This window comes from Rhineura floridana, chromosome 3, assembly GCF_030035675.1.
Source record: "Rhineura floridana isolate rRhiFlo1 chromosome 3, rRhiFlo1.hap2, whole genome shotgun sequence".
Lineage (NCBI taxonomy): Eukaryota > Metazoa > Chordata > Lepidosauria > Squamata > Rhineuridae > Rhineura > Rhineura floridana.
Genome location: NC_084482.1, coordinates 159,935,003 through 159,952,314, shown reverse-complemented (window position 1 = coordinate 159,952,314; position 17,312 = coordinate 159,935,003). Strand labels below are relative to the sequence as shown.

General features: G+C 43.0%; 1 protein-coding gene across 2 annotated transcripts in view; it reads right to left on the bottom strand.

Moving 5' to 3' along the window:
* Positions 1 to 17,312, bottom strand: part of SRGAP3 (SLIT-ROBO Rho GTPase activating protein 3) — a 332,528-nt gene that overhangs the window by 77,009 nt on the left and 238,207 nt on the right. For both annotated transcript variants that reach the window (XM_061618521.1, XM_061618522.1), the window contains exons 7-10: positions 15,471 to 15,692; positions 14,570 to 14,671; positions 12,863 to 13,060; positions 7,657 to 7,741 (exon numbers count right to left, since the gene is read on the bottom strand). In XM_061618521.1, the coding sequence (XP_061474505.1) occupies positions 7,657 to 7,741; positions 12,863 to 13,060; positions 14,570 to 14,671; positions 15,471 to 15,692 (607 nt within the window). The remainder of the gene's footprint in view (positions 1 to 7,656; positions 7,742 to 12,862; positions 13,061 to 14,569; positions 14,672 to 15,470; positions 15,693 to 17,312) is intronic.

Here is a 17,312-nt window from a genome sequence, read left to right as displayed (position 1 = left end):
AAACCACTCTACATTTTAAAAATACATTCAAGTGGTGTATAGAAATAGAACAAAAATAAGAGTTCTGAGCTAGATTGACAGTCCTATGAATAGATTATCCAAAATGCAACATGAGAGTGCTGGAAGATGAGATCCCCAGGTCAGAAGGCACTCACTGAGCTACTGGGGAAGAATAATGGACAAATACGAGTAGCGCTGTGACTAATGACGCAGTTGGGTCAAAGCCGAAAGGAAGCCCAGAGGCTGATGCGCACAGATGCGAAAGGAGAGTCCGGAGTTGTAGGACATACACAGTAGGAACATGGAATGTGAGAAGCATGAACCAGGGAAAGTTGGAATTTGTCAAGCAAGAAATGGAATGTATCAACATTACAATACTTGGCGTGAGTGAATTAAAATGGACGGGAATGGGACATTTTCAATCAGGCAACTACAAAATATTTTATGCAGGAAATGAGAAATTAAAAAGAAACGGGGTTGCTCTAATAGTGAGAAGTGATATAGCAAAAGCAATTAGGAGCTATAACGCAAGGTCTGAGCAAGTGATATCAATGAGATTAAATGGGAAACCTATTAACATAACCATCATCCAAGTCTATGCTCCAACAGCAAACGCAGAAGAGGAATTTGAGAGATATTACACAGAAGTACAGGAAGAAATTGATCACACACCAAAACAAGATGTGTTCATAATCATGGGGGACTGGAATGCAAAAGTAGGGAACAGAGAACTAGGAATTGTGGGGAAATGGGGCTTAGGAGATAGAAATGAAGCAGGAAAAAGACTTATTGAATTCTGTGAAGCCAATAATTTGTTTCTTGCAAACACATTTTTTGAGCAGCCAAAAAGACAACTGTACATATGGACATCACCAAATGGATGACTGAAGAAACTCTTAAAATGGTTAAAGAGAGAAGGAATGCAAAAGCAAAAGGAAACAGAAACACAGTTAGAACCCTAAATGCAACAATACAGCAACTAGTACATAAGGACAAAGAGACTACAATAGTTATTGTGTAGAAATAGAAGAGGACAAAAAAAGGGTAGAACAAGAGCCCTATTCCAAAAATAAGAGAAATTAAAGGGAAATTTAAACCAAGAGAAGAGATGTTGAATAATCAACAGGGAAACATATTGACTCACTGAGATGAAATAAAAGGAAGATGGAAGCAATACACTGAAGAACTCTATAAAAGAGATGCCAGGATGACAGATTCATTTGTGAAGAACCAGAAATTTTAGAATGTGAGGTGAAAGCTGCTCTTAAAATACTTGGAAGAAACAAATCACCAGGAACAGATGGCATACCAACAGAGTTGCTATAACCTACTGAGATGGAGTATGTCCAAATTTTGACAAAAAGTTGTCAAGAAATATGGAAAACTAAACAATGGCCCACAGACTGGAAGCGTTCATTATACATCCCAATTCCAAAGAAAGGGGATCCCGGGGAACGCAGTAATTATCGAACTATTGCCTTAATATCCCATGCAAGTAAAGTAATGCTTAAGATTCTACAACAAAGGCTCTTACCATATATGGAGCGAGAAATGCAGAAGTCCAAGCTGGATTTAGAAAGGGAAGAGGCATCAGAGATCATATCGCAAAAATACATTGGATAATGGAACGGAGCAAGGAATTTCAGAAGAAAATCACCATGTGCTTGATAGATTACAGCAAAGCCTTTGATTGTGTAGATCATGAAAAACTATGAAATGCTTTAAAGGAAATGGGGGTTCCACAGCATCTGATTGTCCTGATGCGCAACCTATACTCTGGACAAGAGGCTACTGTAAGAACAGAATATGGAGAAACTGATTGGTTCCCCATCGGAAAGGGTGTGAGACAGGGGTGTATTTTATCACCCTATTTGTTTAATCTATACGCAGAACATATCATACGGAAAGTGGGATTGGACCAAGATGTTTCCTGTTTCCTGACTCCTAACAGAGCAGAGCAGAGGGAGCTGTCTCAGTTGGTCTACAGGCGAGGAGATATAAGCAAGCCAGCTTTCAGAGAGCGAGCAGAGCGAGCAAACAGGCAGAGCAAACAGGAGTTTGACAAAGGAGTTTGACAGGATAGGTCAAGGGGGAGGTCCCTAAAAAAAAAAAAAACCAGAAAACAAAAATTACTAATTCCCCTTGTACAGTGCAGCACATACCAGTGGGACTCTCAAGTTTACCCTGAAGTAGGACAGGACAAAGCACAGGCCACTCCAAAACAAGTAGTTAGAAAGAAACAAAAGATAGAAGAGAGGATGAATGGGAAGGATGTTCCAGTGGTTGTGACCTGCAAGGTGTGTGCCATGTTTGTTTTCTTGCCTGAGAATAACATGGCGTACACGTGCAACAAGTGCAAGCTCGTGGCATTGTTGGATGAAAAAGTGAGAGGTCTGGAATGGCGGGTGGCCACACTGAGGACTATAAGAGAACATGAGGAGTTCTTAGAACGCTGGAACAACAGCAGCAAAGAGAAGTGGAGATGGAAGAGCAACAGCATGAGGTAGCAGAAGAGGAGACTGCTTTGGAGAGGAGCAATGAAATGGAGGAAACTCCGTGGGAAAGGGTGACAGGAGCAGAAGAGCTAGAAGACACCCTTCAGCAGTGGAACTATGGAACCACTTTCGACCACTCGAGGAGGAGACTGGAGGACAGCCTGTGGTGGAAGAATTACAGGAGACCCCATGCAACAATGAGCGAGAAGCTGAAGCTCAATCAAGCAGGGGCAATGAAACCACGCCCCACAACAAGAAGAGAAGAGTACTAGTAGTGGGAGACTTCCTATTGCGAGGGATCGAAACCCAAGTATGCTGAGAAGATCCGTGGACTCGGCAGATATGCTGTCTACCAGGAGGACGGATTAGAGATGTGACAGAAGGGTTGCCATCACTCATCAAGACCACCGACAGGTATCCCTTTGTCCTCATCCATGTGGGAAAAAATGATACTGCCAAATGCAGCTATGAAGAAATCACATCAGACTATGAAGCTCTGGGAAGGAAACTCATGGACTTTGGGGCCCAGATAGTTTTTTCGTCCATCCCTCCAGTACTTAGAAGAGGAGTAGAAAGCAAAAGGAAAATACTCAGTGTAAATGAATGGCTACGAAGGTGGTGCCGACGTGAGAAATTTGGATTCTGGGACCACGGGCTATACTTCCTGGAAGATGGACTGCTGGCAAGTGATGGGTTGCATCTCACAAGGACTGGGAAGAATCTGTTTGGCCACAGCATGGAGAAGTTCATCAGGAAGGCTTTAAACTGAATCCTAAGGGGGAGGGAGATGTAAACTTGGTGGTAATGACTGATGAAGGCTTGTGCACAGTAATGGGAACAGAGAGATCGGCTCTAATAGGGTCCAGTAATAGTCCTCAGGAAAAAGTAGTAAGGAAGCCAAGCCATAAATCACATGGTCTTCGATGTCTATATACTAATGCACAGAGCATGGGAAACAAGCAGGACGAACTTGAACTCTTAATACAGGAGAGCAATTGCGACTTGATAGGTATAACTGAAACTTGGTGGGATGACTCCCATGACTGGTATACAGCAATTGAAGGATATAACTTGTTCAAAAAGAACAGAAGGAATAAAAAGGGAGGTGGAGTCATGCTATATGTTAAAAAATATATATCCCTGCACAGAAATTCAGGAAGATGAGCTTGGTAGCTCCACCGAGAGTATCTGGATTAAAATTAATGGGGCAAGTAATAAAAGGAATGTGGTGCTTGGAGTCTACTACTGACCACCCAATCAAGGAGAAGACGAGAATGTAACTTTTGAAAATCAAATTGCCAATGTTTCGAGGAGTCATGATGTAGTAGTACTGGGGGACTTCAATTATCCCGGTATCTGTTGGGAGACAAATTCTGCCAAACACAGACCCTCCAAGAAATTTCTGACTTGTGTTGCAGATAACTTTCTCCTACAGAAAGTGGAGGAAGCAACCAGAGGATCAGCTATCCTGGACTTGATTCTAACCAATAGAGATGATTTGGTGAATGAAGTTGCAGTTACGGAAACTCTGGGGGAAAGTGACCACACCATACTTGAATTTGTGAAGCAAAAGCTGAGAGTAGCCATACGTTCACCCTGGACTTCAGGAAAGCTGATTTCAATAAACTTGGAACAATTGTAAGTGCAGTTCCATGGGAAGCGACCCCAATGAGAAAAGGAGTCCAAGATGGGTGGGAGTTTCTAAAAAAGGAAATTCTAAAAGCGCAATGACAAGCAATTCCAACAAGGAAAAAAGGGGGGAAACAGCAGAAGAAGCCAATGTGGCTTCACAAAAAGCTTAGAGATGACCTGAAAACAAAAAAAGACACATACAGGAAGTAGAAAGAAGGCCAGGCCACAAAGGAAGAGTACAGGCAGGTATCACGGAATTGCTGAGAATGAGCTGAGGTTAGTGAGGGATGCTAAAAGCAACAAAAAAGCTTTCTTCAGGTACATCCATAGTAAAAGACAGAGAAATGGTGGCACAGCTACTCAATGAGGAAGGCAAAATGATAACAGATGACAAAGAAAAGGCAGAAATGCTCAATTCCTACTTTGGCTCAGTCTTCTCCCAAAAAAGGGTCTATGACCCTCCCAGGAAACATGAAGTAGAAGGGGCAGGATTGGAGCTTGAGCATGACAGACAAATGGTCAAGGAATACCAAATCACTTTGAATGAGTTCAAATCGGCAGGGCCCGACAAACTGCATCCTAGAATATTGAAGGAACTGGCTGAAGAACTCTCAGAACCGCTGTCTATTATCTTTGCAAAATCGTGGAGGACTGGTGAAGTGCTGGATGACAGGAGGAAAGCTAATGTTGTCCCTATCTTCAAAAAGGGCAAAAAGGAGGAACTGGGGAACTACAGACAAGTCCCTAACATCAATCCCTGGAAAAACTCTGGAGCAGATTATAAAGCAGTCGATCTGTAAGCACCTTCAAAACAATGCAGTGATTAGGAGCCAACACAGATTTATGAAGAACAAATCCTGCCAAACTAATCTTATCTCATTTTTTGATCAGGTAACCTCCGTTGTAGACTGTGGGAATGCTGTGGACATAATATATCTCGACTTCAGCAAAGCTTTTGACAAAGTGCCATGTGATATTCTGATTAGCAAGCTAGCTAAATGTGGGCTGGATGGAACAACTATCAGGTGGATCCACAGTTGGCTCCAGAATCGTACTCAGAGAGTACTTATCAATGGTTCCTTCTCAAACTAGGCAGAAGTAACGAGTGGGGTACCACAGGGCTCGGTCCTGGGCCCAGTGCTCTTCAACATTTTTACTAACGACTTGGATGAGGAGGTACAGAGCATGCTTATCAAATTTGCAGATGATACAAAATTGGGAGGCATAGCTAATACCGTGGAAGACAGAAACAAAATTCAAAGGGATCTTGATAGGCTGGAGCATTGGGCTGAAAACAACAGAATGAAATTCAACAGGGATAAATGCAAAGTTCTACACTTAGGAAAAAGAAACCAAATGCACAGTTATAAGATGGGGGATACTTGGCTCAGCAATATGACATGTGAGAAGAATCTTGGAATTGTCGTTGATCACAGGCTGAATATGAGTCAACAGTGTGATGTGGCTGCAAAAATGGCAAACGCTATATTAGGCTGCATTAACAGAAGTATAGTTTCCAAATCGCATGAAGTATTAGTTTCCCTCTATTCAGCACTGGTTAGGCCTCATCTTGAATACTGCATCCAGTTCTGGTCTCCGCACTTCAAGAAGGATGCAGACAAACTGGAACAGGTTCAGAGGAGGGCAACAAGGATGATCAGGGGACTAGAAACCAAGCCCTATGAGGAGAGACTGAAAGAACTGGTCATGTTTAGCCTGGAGAAGAGAAGACTGAGGGGAGATATGATAGCACTCTTCAAGTACATGAAAGGTTGTCACACAGAGGAGGGCCGGAATCTCTTCTCGATCATCCCAGAGTGCAGGACACGGAATAATGGGCTCAAGTTGCAGGAAGCCAGATTTCGACTAGACATCAGGAAAAACTTCCTAACTGTTAGAGCCATTCGACAATGGAACCAATTACCTAGAGAGGTAGTGGGCTCTCCAACACTGGAGGCATTCAAGAGGCAGCTGGACAGCCATCTATCAGGAATGCTTTGATCTGGATTCCTGCACTGCGCAGGGGGTTGGACTTGATGGCCTTGTAGGCCCCTTCCAACTCTACTATTCTATGATTCTATGAAGGTGTGAAAATTGGAGGGGGAAATATCAACAATTTAAGATATGCAGACAATACCATACTACTAGCAGAACCAGTAATGATTTGTAACGAATGCTGATGAGAGTTAAACAGGAAAGCACAAAAGCAAGACTACAGCTGAACATCAAGACTAAAGTAATGACAACAGAAGATTTATGTAGCTTTACAGTTGATGAGGACATTGAACTTGTCAAGGATTATCAATATCTTGGCACAGTCCTTAACCAAAATAGAGACAATAATCAAGCAATCAGAAGAAGGCAAGGACTGGAGAGGGCAGCTATGAGAAAAGGTCTTCAAATGCAAAGATGTATCACTGAACACTAAAGTCAGGATCATTCAGACAATGGTATTCCCAATCTCTATGTATGGATGTGAAAGTTGGACAGTGAGAAAAGCAGATAAGAGAAAAATCAACTCATTTGAAATGTGGTGTTGGAGGAGAGCTTTGTGCATATCATGGACTGCGAAAAAGACAAATAATTGGGTGTCAGAACAAATTAAACCAGAACTGTCACTAAAAGCTAAAATGATGAAACTGAGGTTATCATACTTTGGACAAATAATGAGAAGACATGATTCACTGCAAAAGACAATGATGTTGGGAAAAACAGAAGGGAGTAGAAAAAGAGGAAGGCCAAACAAGAGATTGATTGATTCCATAAAGGAAGCCACAGACCTAAGCTGACAAGATCTGAACAGGGTGGTTCATGCCAGATGCTTTTGGAGGTCACTGATTCATAGGGTCGCCATAAGTTGTAATCGACTTGAAGGCACATAACAATAAATCCTTAGCAGTGAACACCCCAACGCCCGTTATTTTAATTCCACAGTTCAACATGACAGCTATCAACTTCTGCATATAATTCTGAAACAACTCAAACTTTATTTACTACCATCTATTTTTAATGCCATTCAGTGTTCAACTCTCAAGTGAAGTTTCTGGGGAAAACCCAGTCCATTTACCTTGATAGTAATTTGCTTGTATTTGTACTGCAAAAGTCCTTTTCCAAAATAATTTATTTGCCAAATGAAATGAATAACAAGAACACAGTGACCATGTTGCACAAGAACATGTCATGGGGCCTGTTTTCATTTTTTCTTTTCATTAAATTAAGAGCAACCACTTGGCCAGCGAAGCAGGAATAATGGGGTCCATCCCTAATGCTGGAATGCCTGCCTTATGCCCCGAGAAACAGAATCAATGCAACGGGGCATTCAAATGCCACTCTCAGCCAAAATTATGAGGAAAGGGGCAAAGATTTACTGCCCATCTTCTGTGAAGGGGTCAACAGAATCAACTGATCACAAATGCTGGCATGAGGAAAAAACTAATAGCAAGTGAGACTTAAGAAATTTAAGGTCTAATTTTAAATCCTGCTGTGATGCGAAATGTGATCGTCTGGAGCAAGATATGTTGTAACTTACCTTCTCCTAGTGTTTGCTTCAGCAAGTCATGTTTAGCCTGCAGCTTGGTAATAAGATTGCTGCCATTCAAATATTCTTTAAATTTCTGAAGAGGGAAAACAAAAACACAACACACATATATAAACAAACAATATTTTTGGTAAAAGATACTTTGAGGTACATACATATTTCCCCATGTGCTGTTGGAGCACCTTTCTGGAATAAAAGGATACGTTGTATGCCTTAATGAACCAGAGTTCAGTTGCACACCGAAAGCATGGATCAAGGATGCCTTTGTCATTTGGGCTTTTTTCTCTTTTTCACAATTTAAGTATCAATACTGTTGATCTTATTAGGCCAGAAACCTTTGTGCTGAGCCACGGGCTTGGGGTCAAGGCCTGAGATCACAAGGAACTCAAAGACAACAGTTCAAAGCAGGCTTTATTTTGTCCGGCTTCTGGGAACGGCCTCAATAAGCAAAGAAGTTTTGTAAGGAGCAGGGGTTCTCTACAGAAAGAGCTCTACTTCTGAGCAGGGCCAGCTCCAGGAATGCCGGGGCCCTTGGGCATCAGCTTGCCCTGGGCCCCGGCCTGTGTGGCATTTGCATTCGCATGCACGCACAGCCCCCACCCCACCTACCTGTCTCCTGTCTTTTACTATTGCCATTAACCAAGATGGCGACTGTGGTTTCCCTAAGGGGATGAAGCCTTCGCCGCCATCTTTGTTGATGGCATGCATGCGTGCTACGTGCGCCCATCTCTGCCATCAACTAAGATGGCGGCAGGGCCTTCAGTACGTTAGGGAAACCGCAGCTGCCATTTTCGTTAAGGGCAACGGTAAAAGACAGCAGACAGGTAAGTGGTGAGACATGGGGGGATGTGGGGGGGTGGGGATCACGGAAGGGGAGCGGAGGGGTGGCTGAGGGGGCCCCTGTAGCTCCAGGGGCCATCAGGCCAGTGCCCAACCTGGCCGCCCTTTAGAACCAGCCCTGCTTCTGAGCACATGGTGATAAAGCAGAGAATTCTCACTGCATGAGGCCTACTAGCTTGGCTGATCAGAAGCTTCTGGTGAGTTGGTGGAACTATTCTCAGTAAAACTTTTATTTTCAGATTGCCTCATACTCAGTAATAGTGTCCTAGAGGCCAATAACTTCCTATGTTGTGCGGAATGGACCTCCTGATAAGATGGTATCTGCAGGAGGGCCTCACCTGCAGAGCGCAGTGATTGACTGGGGATATAAGGGGTAAGATGATCTTTCAAGTATCCTGGTCCCAAGCTCTATAGGGCTCTGTACACCAAAACCAGCACCTTGAAATTAACCTGGTAGCTAATGGGTAGCCAGTGCAAGTCATTCCACAGTGGGGTGACATGTTGGCGATACCCTACTCCACTGAGCAGCCTCACCACTGCATTTTGCACCAGCTGCAGCTTACAGATTAACCTCAAGGGCAGCCCCACATAGAGCGCATTACAATAATCCAGCCTGGAGGTTACCAGTGCATGGGCAACCGTGGTCAGGCTATCCTGGTCCAGAAATGGCCACAGCTGTCACCAGCTGAAGCTGGTAAAAGGCACTCCTAGCCACTGAGGTTACCTGGGCCTCTAGCAACAAAGATGGATCCAGGCCCTGCTCTTTCAGAGAGAATATAATCCCATCCAAAGCAGGCAACAGACCAATAATCTGAATTTGGGAACCACCAACCCACAGTGCCTCTGTCTTGCTAGTATTGAGACTCAAGTTTATTGGCCCTCATCCAGCCCACCACCAAGTCCAGGCAAGGTCCAGGGCTTGCATGGCCTCTTCCAATTCAGATGTTACAGAGAAATTAGAGCTGGGTATCGTCAGCGTACTGTTGACACCTCACCCCAAATCTCCTGATGACCACTCCCAAGGGCTTCATATAGATGTTAAACAGCATGGGGGACAAGACTGTACGCTGCGGCACCTTACAGCACAACTGCCAGGGGGCAGAAAGACAATCAACTAGTGCTATTCTCTGAAAACAATCCTGGAGATAGAATTGAAACCACTGCAAAACATTGCCTCTGATACCCATCTCACTAAGTTGGCCCAGAAGGATACCATGGTGAATGGTATCAAAAGTTGCTGAGAGATCAAGTAAGAATAATAGGGTCTCACTTCCCCTGTCCTTCTCCCGATATAGGTCATCTATCAGGGCAACCAAGGTTGATTCAGTCCCATAACCAGGCCTGAACCAAAACTGGAATGGGTTAAGATAAACTGGTTCATCCAAGAGTACTTGCAATGGCTGCGCCACAACCCTCTCATTCACCTTCCCTAAAAAGGGGGTATTTGCAACCGGGTGGTAGTCGTCACAAATCAATGGGTCCAGGGTGGGCTTTTTCAGGAGCGGTTGGATCAATGCCTCTTTCAGGGTGGCTGGAACCATTCCCTCCCACAATGATGCATTGACCACAGCCTGGATTGGTCAACTTCCCTCGGCAAGCTTAAATAAGCCAAGAACAGCAAGGGCCGAGAGGACACATTGCTGGCCGCATCGTCACAAGCACCTTGTCTATGTCATCAGGCTGCACCAACTGAAACCCATCCCAAGAAGTTGCAGCAGATGTTGCACTGGACACCTCACTGAGGACTACAATAAATATGGATGTGGCATCAAGATTGCTACGGAGGTGAGCAACTTTACCCTCAAAGTGCCTTGCAAACAATTCACAGTGGGCCTCCGAAGGGTCTAAAACTCCATTTCCTGGAGTTGATGTCAAGAGACCCCTGACAATATGGAAGAGCTCCACTGGACAGCTACTTGAGGATACGATGGTTGCAGAGAAGTGGGCCTTCTTTGCCACACTCACTGCCACACAGCAGGCACAGTTATGATGTTTTACTCATGCCCCATCAGCCTCACAGCACATTTGTGCTCTACCTGTTGTCTAATCTGTTTATTGCCCTTATCTCACTGGTGTACCAAGTGCAAACCAGGCTCCACAATGCCGGAGAGGACGCTCAGGGGCAACTGTGTGAAGAGCCCGACACGCCTCGCTGTTTCACAGCGTGACAAGGACTTCAACAGGGTCATCTGCTGTTTCTACTGGGAATTCCCCCAGGGCATTCAGGAATCCACTGGATTCCATTAGTGTTCAGGGGCGGACCATCTTAATCCGTAACTTCACAGATGCTGGGAGCACAGGAGAAAGGTATAGGGAGAAAAGAAACAGAAATCAGAAGATTCAACAACATACACAAAATGCATCTTTAAAACTTCACAAGGCAAATCTCAGATACCTCTGAATTAAAGAAACAACTGTTGCTACAATGCAGTTGGCTATGCACTAGGCTAAGAGACTAGGCAGTGCAGAAATTCCCTGGTCCAATTCTCACCTTTATCCTAATGTTAACAGAGAGCCTTAGGCAAATCACTCATCTCTCAGCCTTCTTACTGAGATATGGAGAAAATTATAAGGGTCTATCTTATGGTGCTGTTGCCAAGGTTATGGAATGAAATGCTTTGAACGCTTAAACACTTAAAATAATGTGACATCATTTGATGCAATTACTAACATACACATTGGCCTGGTTCACACATAACATTAAATCTTAGTTTAAAAACAAGCTATAGTTCGTTTTAAACTGGGCGAATGGGTTGGATTCAATGGCTGCATGAATGGAAGACAGCTTGCACAACCACTGTCTCTCTTCTCTTCCTCCCCTGCAGCCCCCTGTGCCCCAAAACCTATCTCCAGAGGATTAGCCCTCTCTCCGAACAGCAGGACATGTGAACTTGAGTGAAGGGATCTTGTAGCAATGAAATTACTGCTGGAGCAGTAGAAAGTAAGCAAGAAGTAAGCAACTTCCCTTATTCCATTTTGGTTCTACAAGATGTGGCCTCTAATGTAGATAGCAGTAGAGAGGAGGAGGAAAAAACAAAATCAGTTATGCAAGCTGCCTTCCATTTTTGTAAACTTTGGATACTACCCACTGTTAAATTGGATTAATTGTTAAATGGCATTTATGTTGCCTGGCACATTTTGCCAGATATTTCCTGTGCTAGCTTAACAGTTAACAAAATTAATTGAACCGCACCTTCTACACAATTCTGCTTTGATTTAACAGGACTTGCACTGGAGAAGTTCACAGAAGACTGTAAGAAGTTTGTAAGTAAGTTGTAATGACTCACAAGATATTCTGGATCTCTAGTTCTAAGCGGGAGAAACTGGACTATAGCAAATTGTCGCTATGTCAAAATGAGGAAAGACATGAGCTAATTTTAATAGGACATGCATTTTCTCCTGATGCAAATTAAGGGATTATTACACATATTTTCCTGATGTTCAGACTCCTAATCTTTAAAGTTCACAACCTAGTTTTAAAACATTGAGGTTTTTTTAAAAAAAAATCTTCTTAGCTGTTCTATTTTCTTAATTTTTATGATGGTACATGGGAGAGATTTTGCATCTTACCACCACAGCCATGTGGTCTAGAAACATACCTAATTAAAAACTGGAAAATAAAAACACACATTTTTTAAAGCTTAAGATCTGATTCTCTAAGTGTACAGTATAAGGGCTTCCTAGATGGACAGGAAAGACTGGTGAAATGGTGGAACCAGGACCGGCACCAGGCGTGACTGGGCCCTTGGGCGCCAGCCTGCCCTGGGCCCCCTGCTCCCAGCCCCCCCCCCCCCAGATCGTGCAGGACCACTCCACCTACCTCTTCTCTCTTTCTGTGAACGCCCTGAGCACTGGGCATGCAGGTTCTGCCATCAACCAAGATGGTGGGAGAGGCTTCTCTAAGGAGCTGATACCCCCGCTGTCATCTTCATTGGCAACACACATGCACGCTACTCTGCATGCACACACATGCCTGCCATCAGTTAAAATGGCAGTAGGGGCATCAGCCCCTTAGAGAGGGTTTTGGAAAGTGCAAATTAGGTAAGTTCACCTTTAAAGGTGAACTATATCACCCTCATCCCTGGACACAAATACTTACAAGTCACTCCCAGCTTTCAGGCACAATCTCTTGCCTTTCTCGGAGCTCGTAATGTGCATTAAAAAGGAGTATGCAGGGAAGTTGGGAGTTAGCTGTGGGTATGCCAACACACTCTAATGCCATTAAAATATGATCTGGGCTTCAACATCTTTGCAGTTAAACTGAGAGAGAAGAAGCCACTGCTCCATAAGATCCAGCCTTCTCATCTACTGCCTTTTCACTATACTGTGCTCAATATAGAAATAAGATTATCCTCACAGTAAAATAGAACATTTCAGTTTCTTGTTGGTTGGCCCTCCTCTTGGCAATTTTTATTTTACTCATGTAAGTCTCTGAAGCAGCTGACTTGACTGACTCAGTGGAGCGACTATGCTGGAAGGCATCTGAGACATCAAAATCTTCCACGGTCAGCATGTCTTGCAATGTCTGCATAGTGGCATCCAATGTTTTTCGCACCTGCCGAAATTAAAGGCACAGAAGATTATGAAACAAAGCAAGGTACGACGCAGATGGGTTGTATTAAACGCATGATACACTGATACAGTCTTGTATTTTGCACTGAAAGATTACTAGGAAGATGATAAAATAGGGCCTCAGAATTGGATACTTTTGCGCATGGATGAGCAACTTGTTCAGCACCTAAGGTCACATTAGAAATGAATCTTTAAAGCATTTCTAGATAACAATCTAAGCAGTGACAATATCACTGAAGCAGGAAGCACAATAGAATGCAGCTTTAAGAAGGTCTTTTTGTTACAAGGGTTTACAGCTACAGTTGTTGTTCTGACATAATTATAGCAGTGCATCCCCAGGCTTATCATCCTAGCCTGTATGGACTAGCAGCAACTGGATTAAGTACTGGCACACTGGTTCAGAGTGTCCACCATCACACATAAAACTCTGTACGTCTACATAATCTTTAGGTAGCAGTTACAACCTCTTGATAACATGCCCCATCTATAGCAGAGATTCAGTACTTTCAGACAAGACAGCCAAACAAATATTACGTAGCAAGCCATTGTGTCCATTTTATATTTGAGGTCAAATAGCTGGCATGGTCTTATTGTGTACTTCTGATCATTCATATAATGGGAATAATGGCAGCTTGTCTTGCAGGATGACTGTATGGTTTGTTGTTGTTGTTATGTGCCTCCAAGTTGATTATGACTTATGGCGACCCTATGAATCAGCGACCTCCAAGAGCATCTGTCGTGAACCACCCTGTTCAGATCTTGTAAGTTCAAGTCTGTGGCTTCCTTTCTGGAATCAATCCATCTCTTGTTTGGCCAATCAGACAATATTTATAATATACAAACACACCTTTTAGTGCTTTTGATGTTGGAGTGTTCCATGCAAGGACAAGACCCTAACTTACTCATTTCAGTATTACCTGAAAACTTTTAAATCAGAGCTCCATCCATCAATCAGAAACACAGGAAAGCTTTAGCTACTGGCTGTGGTACTCATCATATAAATGATGTCAGCTGGAGCATATTCTGGTGATATAGCACCAAAACATTTTCCCATTAATTGTCTTGTCCAAGAGTTCTCAGGCATAGTTGCCAGATATGACACTGTGACACAGGTAGATAATTTGCCTGGCCATATAAACTAATTATTCAGATACTACTCTTAGGGTCTGTTCAAACATAACTTGAGACCCTCCATATTCCTCATCTGTACCTCTCACTGTGAGTTGGGAAACTCAACATTCAATTTTGAACACATGCTTTCCCTCACCTTGCAAGATTGTGTGAACAAATTCTAAGGCTTTGGTTAAAACGACATCAGGCAGTCCCACATTTACACCACACATCCCATTGTTGGGTTGAAAAAATATGTTAGTCCAATTAATTTTAACTCTTTAGCTCTGTTAGTTTAAAAGTCACCTTGCATGGAATTATTAGCATAACTGAGTCAATAAAGCGTGTTTAATTAAGAATCAAAGACTATTACAGCTCTCACCTCTTCATTTTCTATTTTGAGTGTGGCAAGTCTAGACTGCAGCTGGTGATATCGCATGAGCAACTCTGTCTGAACCGGCTGCTGGGCACTCACCTGACATACCTGAAGCAAGAAAAGATAAGCCTATGCAAATTCAAAAAGAATGAGAACATTGACAGCTATTAAAGAGCTAAGGAAGCAAAGAATGTGCATCCTCATGATTCTAGTGTCCCAAAACTTTGGACTGGTAGAAATTTAAAACAAAAGATAGAGTACTTAATTTTTAACCAGCAGTATAATTCTTCTATTGAGTCTGAAATTCAGCCTCACCCAGACACAGAATACGGGGCATAGTGATTATTTATGCTTATACAGCAAGGCTGCTCTATGTTATAAGAATCTATTTGTGGTATTGGGTTAGATTAGAAAACAGATTTCCCAAAGCAAGGATCTGACTTAATTGCTGCTTAAAAAGCCTTAGCATTAGTAACTCCCTCAGGCATAATATGTGCAGTAGCTAAGGTCAGCTTGGAGTAGCTAAGGCCAGCTGTACCTCATAAGTGCTCATTGGCCAAAAGGATGGTGGAACATTCACTCCCTCAATTTCACTTTTCTAAATTTGTTTCATTGGAAGGAAAGAAGTGCTAGCAAAAGAATAAAAACAACAAATAATCAAAGTACTTATGCAGCAATTGTCAAGTAAGGGCAAACTGGAATAGCAATTTTCTGAGCATATGCTAGCAATTTGGAAGGTCTGCTTTAGAAGCAATCATATCAAAATGTAACATGAATTCTATAGTAACAACAAATGAAACACAAATCCCACTATTAGCGCTGGAGTGAAGAAGGTGTTACATCTGAAGGGAAGCCAAAAACATATTGCACTAGGCAGCACTGAAACCATTTTCTACAATCATGATACCTCATCGCCCATGTGAGGTTGGTATTCAAACTTCAGTGGAGGACAGAAGACTTGGTTGCACATATCCATGACTGTGTGCTTGTCACTACGTGCATCCAGGTTGTCTACTGCATTCTCAATGATGTCCAGACCTTCATGGCGTGATGTTTCTAGATTATATTCAGCAGACAGATATGTTCTGAATGTTCGTGCCAGGCTGGCGTGGAATCCCAGGTCACAGCACTAAGGAAAAAAAAGACATAAGCATTAGTTTCAGAACAGCAGCTACTGCAGTAGAGCCCCACTCATACGGCGCGTTACGTTCCAGACCCCCACCTAAAAGTGAAACCTGCTGAAAAGCCGAACTCCATCAATAGAATGGCGCCCGACACCCAAAAAATGCTGTAAAAGCGGAACAAGCGATGTATGAGTGGGGCCTTACTCTAATTGAAAACCGCTGTATTAGCTGAATGCCCCAAAGCGGAGCCCTACTGTAATTACTTCTAGATATTAGCATAATGGCACCTTCCACCTCAAGAAATCCCAGATGCCTATATCTTATCCTTCTTATTGTTATTTCTACAGCAGCTATATAAAAGTAGGCCTTATCCAGAAAACAAAGAAAAGGCAGAGGACCTGCCCTCAGCCTTACAATCTAAGCAGGGCAAGACATGGCATAAGGGCAGAAGAGCTGTGGGAAATAGTAAAGGCATGGAATCAGTGAGGCAATACAAACACTTCTATGGGTAAATACTGAAAATGAGTGGGAGTTCCTTGAGGGTCCACTTTCTGATCTGAATCAATCTTACTCATACGAAGATCACAACAAGAGGTTTGGCCTAGAAGTGAGCTCCCAAAGCTTTACCTTCTTCACTCATTGCTAGATCTAGCTCATGCATTGATATACTGTAATTAGCCACATTTTTAATCAAAGAAATAACGCCAACTGATCCTAAATACAGTACGCAGAATTCCATGGAACACATTCCCCTGCAGTTTTGCTTAGAACTCTGTCCTTCATCAATAAATGGACTTAAAAAGTAAGTCAGGATTTCAAACAAATCTCTTATTAGCATAAACTCTTATAGTACAGAAGATGCCCCTGTTAACTTTCTCCACATCTCTCATAGCTTCTCTTGCATAAGAAACTATTCTTGCCCCATTTTCTTCATGGGAAAATCTGAATTTAACTGTGAACACAGAAACCTAATCCCCCACACCCCAAATGCTGCATAAACACAGACTTCCAAAATCTCTTTCTGGTGCAGGAGAGTTTGGCACCATAATAATCTGGAACAGACTTCTTGAGTGTTATGCCCAACTTCAACATGCACATGCAAAGATTAGGGTTCAGATGAGTCCTTTGGTTACCAACTTGAGACCTTCTACATCTTGCAGTCAGCAGGTTCTAAACACACCAAATCCTTCCAGAACATGGAAAGGGAAATGTAGAGCTGGCTCACACTACAGTATATATTGATAAGTTATCGATGACTACATGTCATTGATGCTACTTTCAGTTTTGGATGGAGTATGCCCAAAATTACCAGTTGCAGACAAAGGCAAGGGTGCCACCCCCTTTCTTCTTGCTTTGTATTTATGGGAGTGCTGTGCAGGTGTGTGTGATTGATGGGCACTCCTTGGTAAGAGAGGAGTTCCTGCAGAGAGGGGATGTGCAACCTATTTGATGGTGCTGTACAGTGTGCCCAGGTGTGCAGAACTAGGTCAGATCCACTGCACCCAGTTCACCCACCCAGGTCTCAGTAATGCAGGTCAGCTCTCTCATCAAAGATAAAATCATGGATGAGCAAGGATCTATTGTGCACTAACATGACATGGCAAAGCAACCCTACCAGACTGCTG